The 17937-nt window shown below is 40.1% G+C and overlaps 1 protein-coding gene across 2 annotated transcripts in view; it reads right to left on the reverse strand.

Moving 5' to 3' along the window:
- The window catches only part of Slco5a1 (solute carrier organic anion transporter family member 5A1), a 129690-nt gene that overhangs the window by 15757 nt on the left and 95996 nt on the right, over positions 1–17937 (reverse strand). For both annotated transcript variants that reach the window (XM_021174954.3, XM_085835670.1), the window contains one exon: positions 12884–13082. In XM_021174954.3, the coding sequence (XP_021030613.1) occupies positions 12884–13082 (199 nt within the window). The remainder of the gene's footprint in view (positions 1–12883; positions 13083–17937) is intronic.

Below are 17937 nucleotides of genomic sequence, written 5' to 3' on the forward strand. Positions count from 1 at the left end.
GAGTCACAGTGCTGGATACAAAGAAGTGATGTAACATATAAGTTCAAGAAACTCCACCCAAGGGAAATCCATTCAAGCCATAGATATAAGGGTAAAGATGACATAGAAATGCTCAAAATGAGATAGGTGGTAAAATGGCAATAAAGGAGGGGCAGGCAGGGTACAGGGGGCTGCAGAAGAATGGGAGACTCTCTGAAGGGACAAGACAGTGTCTCTTACATCACTTTGTCACCATTCTTAGGCAGTACTGATAAAATGCTGTTCCTGCATCTGTCCCATAATCCACAGTCCATCCATCCAACAAATACTGGGGAATGTGTGTTGTGTCAGGATTTAGCTTCAGTGACTATGTTAGTATAGCCTAGCACAGCCCACCCCAATTGCATGTACTGCTCTACAAACAGCACACATGCTGCCTATTCTAGGGCTTCTCATGCTTTGATAACTCAAACTGGATAGAGAACCAAATCCAAAGCCAGGCTTACAGTCATATCAAGAAAGCTCCCTACAAAAGCAAAGCCAAATAAATCCGCTCCTCCTTCCTGCTGGTCCCCAAAAGAAATCCAGCTCAAGACACAATCATCAAGTTCAAAAACTCTTAGTATCAAGAATTTTAATGTTTAAATACACTCCAAAATAATTCTAAAGAAGTGGTTCTCAATGGGGACAATTTTGTTCTCCAACTCAAGGGACTTTTAGCAATGGAGGGAGATAGCTGAGTGGTGCTGTGGATATCTTTTAGGGGTTATCAAAGCATACTTCCAAACACAGCACAATGCTCAGGAAAGCTCCACCTTCCACAGAAAGGGACAGGTAGCTAGCCCAAGTGTCAGTGGTGCTTGAAGATGAGATGCCCAACCAATAAGCATATTCTGAAGATGATAACATGGGAGTTTCAAAGGCTGGACCATGTTAACTATAAACATGTGGAAGTAAGCAGTATGGTACAGATCCACCTCACCAATGCTTCAAGAACTAAACTGAAAGCCATGACAAGAGAGAAGAGCTTTTATTAGTCTGTGTGTGTAGTCACTGAAAATGACAGACTTTAATTCCAGGCCAACAGTTGGTATTGCTGCTATTTAGAAGCTGCTTGGCATTTTCCTTCTGACAGCCTATTCTGCCTTCATATGTAACAGCCACACATAACAAGTGCCTGCCACTTATGAGACTGTCCACTCAAGAGGCACAACCTAAGTCCAACATCAAGGTATGCTTTAATCACACAGACAAGAGCATTCCTCTCATGGCTGTCGTCTTGATGGTCTCTATTTAAGGAAAATACTACAATAGTAAAAACAATAATAATGGTAGCGGCAGCAGCAATACTTTTAAGAAGGAAAAAGTGATTGAAGTCAACAAGTAGAATTATCAGGAAAGGAGTAGGTATTTATGAAAAGGTCTTAAAGAGGAAAAGTCACCATGGACTGAAGTAGAAGGCAGCCATCATGGCTCACCTCTGCAATGGGATGATTTGCGAAGAATCTTTTTTTTTTCCTACTGAAAATAGAAATTTTCTGCACATAATATTCTGATTATGGTTTCCCTTCCTCTATTACTCTCAGTTTTCCTCCAAGTCTCCTCCCATCAGGATCTGTCTTTCATTAGAAAATAAACAGGATTCTAAGGGATAATTTAAAATAAAATAAAATAAAATAAAATAAAATAAAAACAAACTCAGCACATCCAAATAGGACAAAATGACCAAGCAGGAGGAAAAGGCACAAGAAACAGATGGAGATGCAGAGACCACTTGCTAGCACATTGAGGTATTCATTAAAAGCATTATACTGGAAGCCAGTATATACCCAAGGGACCTATACAGTACAAAGAAAGAAAAGATGAAATAAAAATAAAAAAGAATAATTTTAAAGAATGTCTTGTGTGCTTGTCATTAATCTACCAGAACCCAGACTGTTGCCCCCATGCAAGACCCCACCCTACTTCACTTCTAGGATGAGATCAAATGGGGTGTGTTCAGCATAGTACAGCCAGCCATATGTCACACTGAATTCTCACAGCAGTGCAAGGGCACATCTCAAATCACTAAGAAATCTCTCATTTGTCAGGAATGAAGCTGTGATCTGTGATGGGAAGGGAAGATACACAGGGACATTGCACTTATCAGCACCAAGAGACCAGCTACCATCTTTCAAAACTGGAAAAGATGCCAGGCAAGGCAGCCTTCTAAATGAGCTCACCTGTTAACTCGTGAATCAAGGGAGGTAAATCTCATTTTGGTTTTGGTTTTGTTGGTGGTGGTGGTTTTTGTTGTTGTTTGTTTGTTTGAGGTTGTGTCTCATGTAGTCCTAGCCTCGAACTCACTATGGAGCTGAAGATGACACCCTGACCTGCTCTCTTCTCCTCCCAAGTACTGGGAGTAGAGGTACGCTGTCTCTGTGCCCAATGAGTCAATGTGACTTAATTTCAAGTGATGCTCAGGACCTTATTATCAAATATTTTACAACTGATGCTCTGAACTGCTAGCATGAGCTAGAAAAATGGAAGAGGTCTCTGAGATTATCTAGCAATGTTGCTAAATGTAAAGACTAAGAAACTAGGTGAGATACAATGATCTGCCCAACATCACCAAGACTGTCTTTAGAAAATCCAGCCCTAAAGAGTTAATAACAAACTAAATATGAGTATAATATAAATAACTGATCTGGATAATCTTTATCAATCAACACCCAAGGAACAATGTTGATCTAAAGTGATATACAACAACAAAGAATAGCAATGTATAATATGAAATGGAAACAAAGCCCTGCCACCAGTGGGTATGTAGGAAGACAGTTAGACACAATACGTTACACGTACATGGGCAGTTGTACCATTCAGGCTACCTTAAGCTCTGAAGACCACTAGGCCTTCCAATTGTCACTGCCACAAACAGAAACTTGTCCTTTCTCAGACATTTTGTAGCTCAAGAGGTCACCTCTGGAAACAGTTTCATCTAGACATTGGAGTCACAAGAAGATGGCATACTAGATTTAACTGCAAGCACAAAGAGATGACATCTGATAAATGAAAGAGCTATCAACTTTCACGTTGGAGCTATGATATGTTGAGAGACAGTCTTGGTTGGAAGTGCAGTTGGCTATCAGATTTAAATCAACTTTTAGAAGTATTTGAAGGTAGAGAGAGCAGGGAGGTGGTTAGTCTCATTATGCAACGTGTGTACTTAAAGTCTTCCTTAAGCTATGACTCTCATAATAAATGCCAACTTGACTATAAGATGGTTAAGATACACCTATGCTGAAGAAGTCCCTAGCCACAGAAGGGGATCCAGTCACACTAATTAATTAAACTATGGAAAATTCAAATGTCGGTGATGGAATTGCTTGAAGTAGAAATGGATCAAGCTATCATCTATAGTTCCTGGAATCTTCATGGATCAGGCTATCATCTATAGTTCCTGGAATCTTCATGCTGAAGTTCCTTTCATTTTACTTTTACTTGATTATGGTTGGAGCACTTTAACAGATCTAACTGCCGAACCTGAGGGGTGCTGGTTATTGGACATATGATATGTACGCCACTGGGTTATACCCTCCCCAGATCATTTAAAATATTAAGCCTCCTCTCCCTCATTTATCTCTTTACTGACTTTATAAGATAAAACATTACAATGTGGACTGGTCCCACCTCTTTAATCCTAGCACTGTGTAGTCAGAGGAGAGCAGATCTCTGTGAGTTCATGGTCAGCCTGGTCTACAGAGTAAGTTCCAGACCAGTCAAGGCTACACAGAGAAATCCTATCTTTGAAAAGGGAAGAAGTGTAAGTTAATAACAGGTAGAAAGCTAAAGTTAATAAGGTAGGCAGCCACATGTCATTGAGCAGCTTGTACACTGGGGAAGAAAACCCAGTCACGGCAATGAGGACCTCACTTTACCTACACTTTGAAAGTGGTATGCCGAAGAGGCCCTGCCATTCAAAACTGTCCATTCTAGTCCATGCTTGGAGTATCTCCCTAGAAACAGGTGGAAATCCAGAGACGTTATCCATGGAAACCGATGATTTCTTTTGCTAATCCACAAATGTCACTAAAATCAGTTTGCAAAGTATCAGGACACCTGGGTCCCTGCTGCAGTACCCAACACTCCGAGATAGGATGATCGTTCTCAAGTGGTCATAGTCAGATGAGGTGTACCTAAGAGGCATGTTTGGTTGGTTGGGTTTTGGCTTCTGGCTTTTCAAGACAATGTTTTTCTGTATAGCTCTGGTTATTCTAGAGCTCACTCTGTAGACCAGGCTGTCCTTGAACTCAGAGATCCTCTGCCTCCTGAGTGCAGGGATTTAAGGTGTGTGCCACCACCACTCAGCTTTAAGATGCATATTTACATGGAGATCTAATGAAGTTCACAACTGAGTAACATTCCTGTGCAAAGGCAGAGGTGTGATATCTGCTTGCATTCTAGAATGAATGGAGTTGCTTTGCATAATCTCAAGGAAAGAGAACCGGGGACAAGAAAGAAACACACACTAAGTCACACTAAATCCAACTCCATGAAAGGAAAAGTGATTCTTAAATAATCTTCATAATAAAGACAATTAGCATTTGTTTGACAATAGCTAAGCTGGAGGCTGCACGTTGGAGGAGGTGGCATCCCATTTCTCCCCTCTGTGTTATTTTAACTTTTTAGCATGTTGAGATTTTTCATCAATTATACACAGAAGATAGCCAAGACACAGCAATAGCAGACTGTTAGTGTGTATAGTATGTGGTGGGAGGGTCACACAACTCAAAAACAATAAAATTAACACTTTCCTTTAAAAATAATACTGTTTTAGACAAGATGGCTTGGGTAGGAAGCAGGGGGGAGGGGAGGGGCCGTGGGGTAGAAACCTCACTTTCTCACTAACACAGAGCTGGTTGCCCACTAAGAAAAACAAAACTACGGTAAGATTTAAAAGACTTGAGGAAAGGGATTACAAAGCAAAAAGCAAGAAAGCAAGCAAGCAAGAAAAAGAAAGAAAAGAAAAGAAAAGAGAAGAGAAGAGAAGAGAAGAGAAGAGAAGAGAAGAGAAGAGAAGAGAAAAGAAGAGAAAAGAAAAGAAAAGAAAAGAAAGAAAAGAAAAGAAAAGAAAAGAAAAGAAAAGAAAAGAAAAGAAAAGAAAAGAAAAGAAAAGAAAAAAGAAACCATCATTATAAGTTTGGGGAAGAAAGCTGACTGTGGCTAAGAAAATGGATTGTTCGGCAAAGATGAAGGCCTGCTAAGGTTGAAACTCATAAATTTGTTATAGAGTCAATCAGCACAATTATATAATTTCCCCTGGCAATGCTAGTGGACTAAGAAGCAATTGATTTGGGGTTGGCAGGACACAGTGGTATCAAGCAAGGGCTCTAGAAGACTTGAGCGGACCTGTAATTCCAAAGCAGGTAAGATACAGAGTCTGACTTCCAGATCTTCTGAAAATACATTTGAAATAATCATGGACTAGAGGAAAAAGGAATAAAATCGTGCACTATTGAAGAAATAGAAAAACTAGCAGCAAGCTTCACAACAGTTGCAAGCAGACAGCCATGAGCTCGTTGTCAAAGATTGTCATCAGAAGTGCTGGGCAAAATGATCTGTGGAGAACACAATGGACCCCACTGAGGGAGATAAGCCATGAGTGGTCCCTTCCACTCTCATCTCTGTTCTTACCACCAGCTCCAATTTAGAGCCCACAGAATCATCAGAAAGCTGTGAGAAAAGCTGTAAGAAACTTAAGAAACTAAACTTCTCTTCTAGATGTTGACCACCAAGACTAACCCTTTCATTCTTGTATTGAGGATGGCAAAGGAAACAGGCATGCCCTGAGAGATGCTAGCCTGAGTGCTGTCAGTCTGGAAAGATTATTGTCAGGAAATGGGGTGGTGGTGGGTGAACAAACCTTTAAATCCAAACAGTAAGATGTAAGGCAAAGAAGTAGAGAAAAAAGTCCTAATTACAAGAGATCTAAGGAGACCTTACTCTCTAAAATACCAGGATCCTATAAAGGGGGAACAATCAAGAGTCAACAAGAAAAAAATAATCCTCAAAGTTTTAAAAATTATATAAAGAATTTAAAACATGGCTTTTGGAAAAAAAAAAAAAAGCTCTCAGAGCAAAATATACAAAATTATGAGTCATGGCAGAGTAAGTTAACACAGAGAAACTCATTCCATAAGTTCTAACAGAAGAATAACAACTGCCTTGGAAGTCACAGGAAAAATGAGGAGGCTGTGGAGGTTTGAATAAGAATAGTCACCATAGCCTTATTTATTTGAATGCATAGTTACTAGAAAGAGACCATTTGAAAGAATTAGAAGGATTAAGAGGTGTGGCCTTGTTGGAGGAAGTGTGTCACTTGGGGAGGGCTTTGAGGCTTTAACCCCATGCCAAGAGCAGAGTCTCTCTTTATCTATTTATGGATCAAGATGGAGTTCTCAGCTACTGCTCCAGTGTCTGCCTGCATGCCACCACCATGATGATAACAAACTAAAACTTTGAAACTATAAGCAATCCCCCAAACAAGTGCTTTCTTTTATAATAGCTGGTTGGTCATAGTGTCTCTTCACAGCAATAGAACAGTAACTAAGACAGAAGTTGGTACCATGGAGTATTGCTGTGACTTGCATTACCATATCTGTTGTAGGAATAAGGAAGCTTTATGAATTTGGACCAAAAAAGCAGTTGAACATTTCAAGCAGGATTTTCGAGGCCATCCTAGTAGAATCATGAAAGACAGTGGTCCTGAAAACAGTGTAGATTATAATGGCCCAGCTCAAGAGAGGATGAATATTAGTAAGTGGCCTGTAGAATTAAATAATTAATAAATCCCAGCAGGGGGTTAGCTTACCCATCTCAATGCTTTAGGTTCTTGAATGAAAGACACACACACATACTCTTTATATTTTATTATGCCTTAAACAGCAAAATAGCTGGGCTACTGCCCAGCCTCCATGAAGTTAATCCTGAGTTATCTAATTCTATCTTGGCTGCCCTGGAACCAGTTGGGCATCCTCTGGGCTGTGCTTCCCCAAGGTGGCCATGCCTCTCTGTCCTGCACTTTTCTCAAGCACTACATCTCCCTTCTCCTCCACACTCTCCTGCTATGGAAGAACTCCTCCTTCTTTTTCCTCCCTGTCTCAAGCCTTCGGAATCCTAAAATCCCACCTCTGTCCTCCCCAGCTATTGGCTGTTGGCATCTTTATTTACCAATTAGAACCAACAGAGGGCAGGCTTCCAGAAGCTATCTGCAGACACTCTCAGGTAAGCAGTTTGGGGGGGAACATAATTAGCATTCATAATACAAGCAGCTACAGTGGCCTATGACCATTCTTGTGATATTTTGGAGAAATTGTGGCTGCTTTTTGCCCTTGTATCACCTCTCCCCTCCACAAAAAAGAAATCTGTCTGAAGCTAAATTAAAGAGTTTTGGATTAATGACATTGGCAGAAATTTCAAGACAGCCTAATATTGATTCTGTCCTGTGGTTATTAGTGGTCACTCTTATGCAGATCTATAATGAAAAGGAACAAGCTGAGCATGGAAAAATGCAAAATGTACAGTTTGAAGAGAAAAAAAGAACATCAGGAAATGTAATGTGGAAGACAAAATTCTAGTACTCAAGAAGATAAAAAGTTTAAAGAAAAGCTTGATGCTAAATGGACTAAAGGAATGGTGACCTCAGATCAAGACCCCACCCAGCTATGCTTCCAGCTTGTGAAAAGAAATTAAAGTTTGAATAGTGAAGAGAAAACATCAATAATAGAAAACTGATACAAATGTAATTGAACAAAGAAGCCAAATTCTAGTCCCAGCAAGCAGCAGAACCATATGGTTCTGGTTTTAGAGTCAAGGGTATAAGAAAGGGGTTGTGGAATCTCCCCCAGGGCTAAGGAAAGCTGCTGAGGGCAGACATGTGACAGAGGTGTCTCTGCATAGAGGCCCAGAGAAGCCATTCCATGAAGCCATGAATGTGAAGCCTAGATTGTACTGGAGATCCCAAGATGTTAGAAATGCCAGAGATGTGTGATGCCTGCCAAGGAAAGTGGCAGACTGGATGTGGAAGCAGTCCAAGAGAGAGATGTATGTTATAGGCAACAAAGCTAAAAAAGTTGGATATCTGAAGAATTATTTGACATCAGTCATAGAGATGTAGAATTTGGAATTTGCCCTGCTGGTTTTCAATCTTGCTTTGGTCCAATATTTCCACATTATGCTTCTTTTCCTTCCCTTTAAAAGGCTAATGTATATCCTGTGCCACTGAATGTTGGAAGTATGTGTCTGCTTTTTTATTTTGATTTTACAGGGAATTACAAATAAGAGATTGCCATGAGTCACAGAAGAGACTCTAAACTTTGGAATTTTAAAGTGTTAATACTGCAATAGACTATGGGGACCTTTGCTGTTACACTGAATGCATTTTTTTTTCATTATAATATTGCTATAAGCCTATGGGGCAATGGAATGTGGAGGTTTGAATAAGAAGTTACAGAGACACAGTTTGGAGCTGAGACAAAAGGATGGACCATCTAGAGACTGCCATATCCGGGGATCCATCCCATAATCAACCTCCAAACGCTGACACCATTGCATACACTAGCAAGATTTTGCTGAAAGGACCCAGATATAGCTGTCTCTTGTGAGACTATGCCGGGGCCTAGCAAATACTGAAGTGGATGCTCACAGTCAGCTATTGGATGGATCACAGGGCCCTCAATGGAGGAGCTAGAGAAAGTACCCAAGGAGCTAAAGGGATCTGCAACCCTATAGGTGGAACAATATGAACTACCCAGTAACCCCCATAGCTCGTATCTCTAGCTGCATATGTAAGATAGCCTAGTTGGCCATCAGTGGAAAGAGAGGATCATTGGTCGTGCAAACATTATCTGCCTCAGTACAGGGGAATGCCAGGGCCAAGAAGTGGGAGTGGATGGGTGGGGGAGCGGGTGGCAGACTTTTGGGATAGCATTGGAAATGTAAATGAAATAAATACCTAATTTAAAAAAAATAATTGGACCCCTAAGCTTATACATGTAAATGCTTAGTCACCAGGATGTGGAATGATTTGAAAAGATTAGAAGGATTAAAAGGTATGGTCTTGTTGGAGGAAGTGTCCCTGGGGGTGGACTTTGAGGTTTCAAAGGCCATGCCAAGCACAGAGTCTGTCTCTGCCTATCAATCAAAATGTAGTTCTCAGTTCCTGCTCCAGTGCCTGAGAGAATATAGCCATCCTTCCTGCCACCATGATAATGGACTAAATATCTGAAACTGTAAGTAAGCCCCAGTTAATGCTTTCTCTTATAATAGTTGCTTGGTCATGTTATCTCTTCACAGCAACAGAGCAGTGACTAAGACAGAGGCAAAAAAAAAAAAATACAGGTATAGTATGAGAAATATTTCTTAACTTAAAGTGGGGAAAGATATGTTTAATTAAAAGGGCTTATTAAGTGGGCAGAATAACAAATGAACAAAATCCTTTGGAGATATCCAGCTATTCACCCCTACCATCCAACCGCACCCAACCACTCAACCATCCATCCATCCATCCATCCATCCATCCATCCATCCATCCATGCAACAAATCTTCGTGCATTGTTTTATATATGAGAGACACAGCTATTGTGTAGACAACAAAAGAGCTTATCTCAAGGACGTAGGTAAAGAAGGTAATCAAAAAGGAATTAAACAAAATAGCTTCAGTTGTGTTTAATGCTATGGAGAAATGAGAAGGAGTAATGAACCCAAAGTGAAGAGGAAAAGTCTTGGTGAGAAAGTGACACGACTAAAACTGAACAAATGATTAGTCAACTATAAATTCAGGATAATAGTATCTATATAACAATATTGTGGGTTCTCGCACGTTAGTAATATATATAAGCCACATAGAAGAATGTTTCTCATATTCTGAGTTGAGAGCTGGCTATGTTCCATATTTTTACTAATGGTATAGAAATATCCAAACATATTGGTACATAATAACAAAGCTCAGAAAAGCAACTGTCACATGCTATAGTTTAAGTATAAAACAGTTTTTAAAAAAATCAAAGCAGATATTCTTAGTGTTATATATAAAGAAACTTTGGAAAGATACACAAAACTGAATTAGCCAGACACCTATAGTCTAACAGTTGGAAGGCAGAGGCAAAGAGAGGGTCTTTGTGAGTTTGAGGCCATCCTCATTTACAAATGAGTTATAGGCCAAGCAATGTTATGTAGTGAGACCTTGTCTCAAGAAGGGGCAGGAGAAAGAAGGAGAAGAAGAGAAGGAAAGGAAAGGAGAGGAAAGGAGAGGGGAGGGGAGGGGAGGGGAGGGGAGGGGAGGGGAGGGGAGGGGAGGGGAGGGGAGGGGAGGGGAGGGGAGGGGAGGGGAGGGGAGGAGAGGAGAGGAGAGGAGAGGAGAGGAGAGGAGAGGAGAGGAGAGGAGAGGAGAGGAGAGGAGAGGAGAGGAGAGGAGAGGAGAGGAGAGGAAGGAAAGGAAAGGAAAGGAAAGGAAAGGAAAGGAAAGGAAAGGAAAGGAAAGGAAAGGAAAGGAAAGGAAAGGAAAGGAAAGGAAAGGAAAGGAAAGGAAAGGAAAGGAAAGGAAAGGAAAGGAAAGGAAAGGAGAAAACAATATAGATTACTAAAAGATAAGTAGTAAACTAAACTAGAAGGATTAAATAATGAGGGGGTTGGAGGATGACTTAAAAAGGAAATATGGGAAATATGGAGGAGGGCAACTAGCACCAAAGGTCTTTTGAAAAAAAAAAAAAAAAACACCAGAAGTCATCTACTGTAGATGCTCCCTAAAATATGTACATAAATGTAAGAATTTAAATGAAATCACCATATGATGAGGTACACAATGCCCCAACTAAACACCTATGCCACCTAGTAAAATCTCCAGTTACAGTTACATCTGTTGAGTCATCCTTCTTCAAACATCACAGGCTATTGTCAAGGCTATTGGTCTCCATGACCTGACAGCCCTATTGCTGAAGACAGCACTTACTTATATATCAAGTGTGGGAAGACCTAGTTGGTGCCCACCTACAAGCTTCACTCGTGCTGACTAGTGTTCATGCTGTTGAAAGGAACTCTGCACATTACCAGAGGAGAAAAGTAATCATTAATAAACCCTATGACCTAAACCCGCAATCTACCTGCAACATCCTCTGCTGCAATAGTGGCACAGATGTTATGAAAGTAATCAACTACTTCGCAAAATTAGATTCAGGACTAGAGAGTTGGCTCAGTGGCTAAGAGCACTTGCTGTTCTTCTAGAAGTCCTGAGTTCAATTCCCAACAACCATATGGCAGCTCTCCACTTTGGTTATGTGATAATGAGATCTGATAACCTCTTCAGCCATACAGAGATACATGCAGACAGAGCTCTCATACAAAAACAAAAATAAATTTTTAAAAATATAAAATAAACAAAATAGAATGGGATTTTAAGGCCCACTCCATGAGATGGAACGAGTTCCTGACATTGCTAAACTGCCCAGGGACCTGACACTAGGTAGATAGATCATGGGCCTAAGGGAAAACTTACTACTGCTACTCTACTAAAGGAAAAGCACAATAAAATTATTCCAAATGATATATTGCTATACTCATTGATCAGCAGAGAAATTTCTTCTTGAAATAAATGGTAATCAACACAGAGCCCCTCAAATGAACAGTATGCAGAGAGTGAGAGATTTTGGAGCACTCAATCCAAGATGAGATGTCTTCACCAAACCCTCCCCTCAAGGTTCTGGGATCAATGTAGAAAAGGAGGCAAAAGAGATTTTAAGAGCCAAGAGTTGATGGATTAATCCAAATAAATAGCACCTTCCCAACACAGCAGGGCTGACACACCTATGGCCTCACAGAAACTTATGGAATGCACAAACCTGCACAGGTTCAAACTGATAAAATCACAGTACCAAGAAAAGGGAGTGAACATAAACTACCATCCCTAACCAAGAAGCTATGTGCAATTTCTACCTGCTGGGAGAGGGAACTCCATTCTCCTCCGTGAAGTCGCTCCAGATCTATCAGGCACAGTCCAGGGCAGCAGCACGCTTGGGAGCAGTTGGACACCATAAAACCAACCCCAGGGGTTTTGTTTTGTATGAGATTTTTGTCTTACTGTTTGCTTGTTTTGATTTTTTTGAGAGCAAGTACATGAATTTGGCTGAGTAGGAAGGGTCTGAGAGGGATTGGGGGAGGGAAAACATAAGGAAAATGTACTATATGAAAAAACACTAAATGTAAGAAGAAAGTATTATTTAGTTTAGTTTGCAAAGGAGGGAAGAAGTAGGTGAATGGAGCACTCAGAACTTTCCATAGTGGATTGTATTGCATAAATTTGATGGGTTTTGGTAGGGGTGCAGATTCATGTGGGTGCATGTATGCACATTTGCATGTGCACATGAGTACATGTGTGTACAGATGTGTACACACAATTGCTCAGATGCTGACCCTCAGAAACTTTGCATGGTGATTTTTGAAATGGTCTTGCATTATCCTGGGGCCCGTGGATGTGACTAGACTGGGCAGCCACAGGCATCTTCTCAAATCCAGCTCCCCAGCACAGGAACTACAAGTGTGTACCACTGCATCTGGCATATCCACATGGCTTCTAGGGATCCAACTTAGTTCCTGGTGTACTGACTGAACTACCTCTCTACCCATTGTGTACAGCACACTTTAAAAAACATTGTAATTAATACAATAAGCATTTTTCTTCATCTCCTGTAGTTAAAATGTCCTGGGGGTCGCTCTGTGAGGACCAAAAGGAACACAGACAAAGATGACACCCTCTGGCCTCCACCCTCCAGGTGTGTGAGCTCCAGTGCCAGAGACAGAGAACATAGAGTGGGTGGGAGGGAGAGACGGTCCCAGGGATGTGGGGTGGACGATGCCCCTAAGAGGCACTTACCCCGTTGTGTAAGGGATGTTTATGCCTCCTAGATTAATGCTTTCACAGCCAACAATGAACAGAGTGGAGAAGCACAGCAGAGAAACCCCGCTGCAGATCATGGCTAGCTTTGCAGATTCTCTTGCACCAAGCTTCAGTTTTTTTATGATGTAGCCTCCCAGGACAATACCAACACCGGCACTGGGGACAATGATGACACCTTGGAAGAAGAGGAAAAGAGGGTTAATTTGTACTAGCCTCGACTGTCCACTGTTATTGTCTCTTCTAGTTGTTCTGTCTCCTTCTGCCTATCAGTACTAAGGTAAAGAATCAGAATTACTCTAATTCATAAATATTGAGTGTGTAATTTTACAGTATACTACTTCCAACAAACATTGACAAAGGATTCAAATCCACAAGATGCAGCAAATACCTTTACAAAGCAGTAATATAAGGACAAACAATCATGGAAAAAGTGAACAAAATTTAAATTGGCCTCTCACTGAAGAGAACATCCAAAAGTCCTGTGCACATGAAAAGGCATCCCTTCATTACTGAGCGAGAAGCACAGGTTCACACCACTGTGGCATTCGACCACATACCATGTCAGAAGGTAAACATTTTAAGGTTTGGTAATGTCACATGTTGATCAAAATGTCGATTAAAGTGCTGGAAACTCTTAGCAGTAGAGGACACTAGGACCAACTTTGAGAAGCAGTTTACCATTACCTGGTACAACACACCCTGTGACAGGTAGTTCCATCCCAGATTTATACCCTCCGAAGAAAGTCATGGTATATACTAACCATTCTATTAGTCCCCAACTGAAAATAAGCCAAATATTCCATCAAAGACACAGTGTATGAGGAATATTCCTAACCCAAGGTATTATTACTACTAGAATAATACAAAGGAAGATCTGTAACCACATGTAACGAGACCAACTCTCATAAGGACTACCCAAGAAAAGGAATGCACCAAAATATGCACACATTCACACCCTTGTCAAGAACCAGGAGAACTAAGCTGTCATGTCCTAGGATACACACATGGTAACATGAGAAGAAAGGAAGAGGAGTTACCATAAAAGCCAAGATAGCTTGGCAATGACCTGTTCAGGACAGAGGGGGTACTGCAGTACTAAGCATGCTCTATTCCATAAAGTGGGCTATAATTAGTGCCATTGACAGATGTTCATGTCTCCCTAAATTCATTTGTTATCATCCTAACCCCTAAAGTGTTGGCATTAGGAAGTGGACACCACATGAACAAGATTATTGCCCTAATTAAAGACACACACACACACACACACATTCCCTTTTCTCTCCATCATATAGTGGCCATGGTGAAAATGTCCCAGTAAGATCAGGGATGAGTGGGACACAACATCTGTTCCAACACTGCCAGGAGTAACTGTGACCGGGAGGTTCAGGGATGCAGGACCCCACCCAACCAGTGGCTCGGGTTCCTTCAGATCTGCACCTGTTTACCTTGGGCACGAACTCCACAGCCAGTCTCACATCACCCAGAAGAAGTTCAAGTCCCAGGTGATCTAACACACCCAGAATCCCAGGAGCTTGGTCACACCAGGTTCTCAGGGTCACAGAGGCAGCTTGACTCCCAGGAAGTCTGACACACCCAGAATGTCAGGATCAAAAGATCACAGAATCATGGGATTAGAGACAGCTGGACTCTGAGGAGTTCTGACATAATGAGGATTACAGGAAGGACAGGCTCCAATCAGATATACAGAGGGCAGGTAGCACTACAGATAATCAGATGGCAGGAGTCAAGCATAAGAACATAAGCAACAGAAACCAAGGTTACTTGGCACCATCAGAACCCAATTCTCCCACAATAGCAAGTATGGATACACCATAACACCAGAAAAGCAAGACTCCGATCTAAAATCACTTTTCATGATTATGATAGAGGATTCTAAGAAGGATATGAATAACTCCCTTAAAGAAATACAGGAGAACACAGGTAAACAGCTAGAAGCCCTTAAAGATGAAACACAAATATCCCTTAAAGAATTACAAGAAAACACAACCAAACAGGCGAAGAAAATGAACAAAACCATCCAAGACCTAAAAATGGAAATAGAAACAATAAAGAAATCACAAAGGGAGACAACCCTGGAGTTAGAATACCTAGGAAAGAGATCAAGAGTCATAGATGCAAGCATCACCAACAGAATACAAGAGATAGAAAAGAGAATCTCAGGTGCAGAAGATACCATAGAAAACATTGACACAACAGTCAAAGAAAATGCAAAGTGCAAAAAGCTCCTAACCCAAAACATCCAGGAAATCCATGACACAAAGAGAAGAACAAACCTAAGGATAATAGGTTTAGAAGAGAGTGATGATTCCCAACTTAAAGGGCAAGTAAATATCTTTAACAAAAGTATAGAAGAAAACTCCCCTAACCTGAAGAAAGAGATGCCCATGAACAAACAAAAAGCCTACAGGACTCCAAATAGACTGAACCAGAAAAGAAATTCCTCCCTTGACATAATAGTCAAAACATCAAATACACAAAACGAAGAAATAATATTAAAAGCAGTAAGGGAAGAAGGTCAAATAAAATATAAAGGCAGCCCTATCAGAATTATACCAGACTTCTCACCAGAGACTGTGAAAGCTATAAGATCCTGGGCAGATGTCATACAGACTGTAGGAGAACATATGCCAGCCCAGACTACTATACTGTATATGGTAGCAAAACTACCAAAGACAGAGAAAACAAGATATTACATGACAAAACCAAATTTATACAATATCTTTCCATAAATCCAGCCCTATAAAGGATAATAGATGGAAAACATGAACACAAGGAGGGAAACTACACCCTAGATAAAGCAAGAAAGTAACCTTTCAACAAACCTAAAAGAAGGTAGCCACACAAACATGATTTCACCTCTAACAACAAAAATAAAAGGAAGTAACAGTCACTTTTCCTTAATATCTCTTAACATCAGTAGACTCAATTCCCCAATAAAAAGACATATACTGGTTATGTAAACAGGACCCAACATTTTGCTGCATACAGGAAACCCACCTCAGTGACAAAGACAGACACTACCTCAAAGTAAAAGGCTGGAAAAAAATTCTCCAAGCAAATGGTCCCAAGAAACAAGTTGGAGTAGCCATTTTAATAATGAATAATATTGATTTTCAAACTAAAGCTATCAAAAAAGATAAGAAAGGACACTTCATACTGGACAAAGGAAAAATCTACCAAGATGAACACTCAATTCTGAAAATCTATGCTCCAAATGCAAGAGCACTCACATTCATAAAAGAAACTTTACTAAAGCTCAAAGCACACAATGCACCCCACACAATAATAGTAGGAGACTTCAACATCCCACTCTCAGCAATGGTCAGATCATGGAAACAGAAATTAAACAGAGACACAGTAAAACTAACAGAAGATACAAACCAAGTAAATCTGGCAAATATTTATAGAACATTTCATCCTAAGGCAAAAGAATATACCTTCCTCTCAGCACTACATGGTACCTTCTCCAAAATTGACCATATAATTGGTCACAAAACAGACCTCAACAGCTACAAGAAGACTAAAGTAATCCCATGCACCCTATCAGATCACCACGACCTAAGGCTGGTATTAGATTCCAACAAAAACAATAGAAAACGCACATACACCTGAAAGCTGAAACAACTTAAAGACTTTTTAGAATTAATGAAAATGAAGACACACCATACTAAAACCTATGGGACACAATGAAAGCAGTGGAAAGAGGAAAATTCATAGCTCTAAGTGCCTCAAAAAGGAAACTGGAGAGAGCTTACACTTAGCATCTTGAACACACACCTGAAAGCTCTCGAACAAAAACAAGCAAATACACCCAAAAGGTGTAGAGTGCAGGAAATAATCAAACTCAGGGCTGAAATCAACCAAATAGAAATAAAAAGAACTATACAAAGAATCAACAAAATGAGGAGCTGATTCTTTGAAAAAAATCAACAAGATCGATAAACCCTTAGCCAGACTAAACCAGAGGGCACAGAGAGAGTATCCAAATTAATAAAATCAGAAATGAAAAGGAAAACATAACAACAGAAACTGTGGAAATGCAAAAAAAAAACAAAACAAAACAACAACAACAACAAAAAAAAACATCAGATCCTCCTACAAAAGTATACACTCAACTAAATTGGAAAATCTGGATGAAATGAACAATTTTCTAGACAGATACCAGGTGCCAAAGTTAAAACAGGATCAGACAAACCATCTAAACAGTCCCATAGCGCCTAAAGTAATAGAAGCAGTCATTAATAGACTCCCAACCAAAAAAGCCCAGGATCAGATGAGCTTAATGGAGAATTCTATCAGACCTTTATAGAAGACCTAAAACCACTACTCTTCAAACTATTCCACAAAATAGAAACAGAAGGAACACTACCCAATTTGTTCTATGAAGCCACAATTACACTTATACCTAAACCACACAAAGACCAGACAAAGAAAGAGAAATTAAGACTATTCTCTCTTATGAACATTGATGCAAAAATACTCAATAAAATTCTTGCCAACCAAATCCATGAATACATCAAAATTCATCATGATCAAGTAGGCTTCATCCCAGGGATGCAGGAATGGTTCAATATATAGAAATCCATCATCATAATACAATACATAAGCAAACTCAAAGACAAAAACCACATGATCATCTTGTTAGATGCTGAGAAAGCATTTGACAAAATTCAACACCCCTTCGGGATAAAAGTTTTGGAAAGATCAGGAATTCAAGGCCCATACCTAAACATAATAAAAAGCAATCTACAGCAAACTAGTAGCCAACATCAAATTAAATGGAGAGAAACTTGAGGCAATCCCATTAAAATCAGGGACTAGACAAGGCTGCCCATTTTCTCCCTACCTATTCAATATAATACTTGAAGTTTTAGCCAGAGAAATTCTACAACAAAAGGACATCAAGGGGATACAAATTGGAAATGAAGAAGTCAAAATATTACTATTTGCAGATGATATGATAGTATATATGAGTGACCCCAAAAATTCTACCAGAGAACTTCTAAACC

This window comes from Mus caroli, unplaced genomic scaffold, assembly GCF_978045245.1.
Source record: "Mus caroli unplaced genomic scaffold, Mus_caroli_1 scaffold_1, whole genome shotgun sequence".
Lineage (NCBI taxonomy): Eukaryota > Metazoa > Chordata > Mammalia > Rodentia > Muridae > Mus > Mus caroli.